Raw genomic sequence first — 4132 nt, 5'->3', positions numbered from 1 at the left:
GATAGATCAAGAGAGAGAATGATCCACCCTAAGAGAGAGGTGTGAGATCTAAGAGAATAGTAAATGTTGTGAGTGCATATTTTATCCCATCGAAAATCCTGATTAGATCCTATTAGATTGAAAAAATAAATCTATAGTGAGAGAAATAACACTATTTAGAGAGAGAAATAATATTGTAAAGAAAGAAATAAGCCTATTTAGAGAGAGAAATAGCAATATAGAGAGAAATGATGCTTTTTAAAGAGAGAAATTCTATTGTTAAAAGAAAAATAATAGAGAGAGAAAAAGTATAGAAAGAGAAAATCCAAGGATAGAGAAACTATAGAGAGAAGAATTCTTAGAGCAACACTAGTGATATCAACCACATGGCTTCCTTCAATAATATAATTTAACCTCAAATTCTTTGATTCACTAGTAAAAACTATTATTACTTGAGCATCTAAATAAAGGTATTTTTTAAATATCAAGATATTTGAGATATTATTAACAAAGGTTTTACATAGTCTAGTAAAAAAAAAAAAAGAAAATTTCTACACCCCAAATCAAAAGGTCGAGTTCAAAGATCATAGAAAAAAATTATCAGAAAGGCTCTTACCTTTATTTATTAAGCAGTAGAACCCAATATCTTTGAGAAGGATCTCCGTAACCAAAACTTCAAATGATGCTCAATCTACTCAATACCTTTAAGAAGATTTACCAAGGCATGACTAAGGTGAAGAAAGTATACCTACGAGCACTGAGATCAAAGTTTAGAAGTTTGAAGATGAATCAAAGTGAATCTATCTCAGATGATTTTTCTCCTACTTTGGTTTTCACGAATAAGATGAAAACCAATGGTGAAGAGGTTAGTGACAATAAAATTTTGGAAAAGAATCTTATATCACTAACATCTCAATGAGTATATATAGTTTATTTGATCAAGAAATCCAAAGATCTTAAGAAGATAGACAATGATGAATTAATGGGTTCTTTGATGGTCCGAGAACCAATAAATATGTATAACTAAACAGGTTCTATAATCAAAAACACCACCACCTTGATAAAAGAATATATAAAGGTCGAGGCAAAAAGGCAAAGATAACAATTAAGGCAGAGACAAGGGTACTAATAAAAATTAAAAATAATAATAATATTTAGTCCTCCAATTGCCTGCTGATAAAACATTTTCAGATTAATAACATCTCGATCAGTACACTTGATTCCATATTCTCTGGTGACTTTTATTGTAACATACACAGTTGTTTTATGCTATCTAAGGTGGGTGTCACAGCATTGCCAAAGCTTCCATTAATTAATGGAACAATCCTGTCTTCACACACCCCAACCAAGCCTCATTCCTATCCTGAGTTGTATAAACCCTAATCTTCACAAACGACACCTTCCCCACCATGTGCTCTACTTCATCACTGTTCCAACACTTTTGCTCAGAATCAAACAACCTCTCTCTTTCTGTACTTCCCTACTCCACTAGCTGTTCATGTCTGAACGAACTTGCGTCAGATCCAGCATCCCAACGTAGAAGAAGACAAAGCCACTCCCTTTGAATACTCTATCTTGTGTCACAGACCTCTCTTGCATGCAGCCTCCACCTTCACATCTCTTATATTCTTCTGTTGCCTTTCCATGATATATATACTCTCTGGAGTTCATTAGGGTTTCAGTGAAGTGGTTTATGCTGCAGATAATGCGGTCATGCAGCAGAAGGAACAAAAGAGCAGCGAAGAAGGCGGTCGAGGTTATTCTCTTCGATGTTGTCAATGGAGGCTGCATGGTGAGCTACTACTATAATGGTGTGATTCCCTGGTGTTATCGGATTTGGAGCCTTGCAAGGGGGAGAAAAGCCAGAAGCAATGCTCTTAAATGCAGCAGAAAAGGGAATCCGTGTACTGATGCTTTTGGAGTTGCACATTCTAAACAAGACCCAGATTTATAGGGTTTGATTCGACTGGCCGAATGTGTCAGTGAGTGAACTTATTAGGCTGGAAATGTAGGAGCAGAAAGAAAGCCAATCGATCTCACCACTTCCCATGCACACTAAATCTCAGATTTTTCTGTTTCTTATGTTAGAAGATATTTATGTTTGATGAGAGATTGAAAAAAACACTAAGAAAATAATTATATGAGTCCAACTCATAATTTATTAGTTTAAAATTTCAGATTGAATTGATATTTGACTTAATATATATTAATCCTGACTAGTTTAATTCACTCATCTCTTTTGAGTCGTTGAGTCTCACTCACTCAAACAAAAATGAATAGAAAAGAAAGAATAAATGACTCCACTTAATTGCATGCAAAGTATTAATCTTCTCCTCTGTGTTTATGGACAAAATTAAGACACTAAAAAGAAGTAAAAAGCATATATGCCATATTCAAATTCCTTCACTCATGCAAAAAAAAAAAAAGCAATCTGTTTTGTCTATGTTATGACAAAAATATATATTTCTAGAACATATACATTTAAATAATTGAATTCTTCCTTGTATAATTGATAGTTTGCCATCATGTGTTTCTGCAATTTAAGGAGATGTTTGCTAGAAAGAAATAATTAGAATATTGTGATTTCATGGAAACCTATTTGATCCTTTCTAAAATGTTCATTATGCAAGAAGTGGATGGTTTGTCACTTTGGTCTAACATTAGAAAAAGAAATCCTTAGAACAAACACATTCTTTCAGTAGATCTGAAAGACAAAATCCTTATTATGTTAATGCTTGTCTTTCTCAAAAAAAATATTCTATTATCAGATCTTTAATGGTTATTTGAAATAAATCCGATCTTTAAGGTGCAACAGCATATCTCTCTCTCTCTCTCGTTCTCGGCTTGTAGATGATCACTATATATCCCTATGCAAGCAATCCTTAGTCATAGAGAAGATGATGCTTTATTCTAATTGTTCTGCATCCATGTTCTCATAGTTAAAATATCTAACTAAGGAGAAAATTTGAGTTCCAAGGAATATGAGAAGAGAAAGGGAGAAGAGACCTCACAATTAGAAAGATAATTGAGATAACTAAGAACACAAGGTTAATATACATACTGATGAAAGCAGAAGAGATCCAAATTCTAGTTGACTTTGGGAGCATCTCCAAGCCTGAGCTCAAGATCCAACTCTTCAACTGTGTCATGGTTTAGTGCCTCAGGTTGAACTCGTCGCTGATCACAAGAAAAGGATTTCATGAAGAAAAAAGGCGTTGTCTCAGTTCTTCTTCTCTTGTTACGGTTCTGCTCCTCATAGTCACAGGCTTTCTTGGACCCCAAGTTTTCCACCCCGAGCTTCAGCTGTGGGCCAAGAACCAGATGGAGAGGTGTAGAATGCTCCATGGAACCAGCTCTGGATGAAGAGAAGGAAGGGGAGAACACGGCGTCCTCAGTCCAATTTCCTTTGGTGGCTGCAGCAGGAACCCTAGGAGGGACAGATGATGCTGGAACGCCAGAATTAGGGTTAGGGTTAACCTGCGGTGGATGCTCTGAGGCCATGGCCACCATTAAGCAAGGATTTGGATGCTGTTGGTCTTCGCCAGCTTCTCCGCCGACGCTCGAACATTGCCTGAGCCTGGCTCTATCCCTTCGGTGCACGTTCATGTGCCCACCGAGAGCTTGTGCTGACCGGAACTCTCGTCTGCAAAAGCTGCATGAATAAGATCTCGGAGGCCACACGCAGCCTCCCAAGTGGCCTGCAGCGTCTTCGGCGAAGGCTTTCTCCTCCCATGATTGGTTGTAGGAAGATCCAAAGAGGAGTCTATGGATCTGAGTGCTGAGGTGAGGCCTGCTGCTGTAGTTTGCTCTTGCCCACATCCAACATCTCGCTTGCTCCATACCTCTCGTTCCTGGATGAAGATCTTGACGAGCTGCCCACTACTCAGCTGCTGCTGCTGCTGCTGCTGCTATGCCGGTGTGCTGCCATCGAAAAGCGTAGAGAAAGAGGGATATAGTTGGAGCAGCAGAGCATCGGCATCCAAGTTGAAGACAAGGAAAGGTACATGGGAATCTATGGAGGAAATGCAAGGCTAGAAAGTCTCTTCATGGGAAACTTGGAGGCCCTTTTTCGCTTGTCATGACGCTTCTGATTCTATCGGTAGAGTTTGCTTTCCACCATCAGCAGCGATTGATCCCACCCACTACTCAGCTT

The 4132-nt window shown here is 38.1% G+C and overlaps 1 protein-coding gene across 1 annotated transcript; it reads right to left on the bottom strand.

Annotated features, from left to right (window-relative positions):
- Window positions 1-2909: 2909 nt before the first annotated feature.
- LOC103999792 (probable transcriptional regulator RABBIT EARS) lies at window positions 2910-4132 on the bottom strand. The gene has a single exon (XM_009421650.3). The coding sequence runs from the start codon at window positions 3817-3819 to the stop codon at window positions 3067-3069; it is 753 nt and encodes a 250-aa protein (XP_009419925.2). The 5' UTR covers window positions 3820-4132; the 3' UTR covers window positions 2910-3066.

Source organism: Musa acuminata, unplaced genomic scaffold (genome assembly GCF_036884655.1).
Source record: "Musa acuminata AAA Group cultivar baxijiao unplaced genomic scaffold, Cavendish_Baxijiao_AAA HiC_scaffold_1138, whole genome shotgun sequence".
Classification (NCBI taxonomy): Eukaryota; Viridiplantae; Streptophyta; class Magnoliopsida; order Zingiberales; family Musaceae; genus Musa; species Musa acuminata.
The sequence above is the reverse complement of the archived record's forward strand: the minus strand, read 5'-3'. Positions and strand labels throughout refer to the sequence as shown.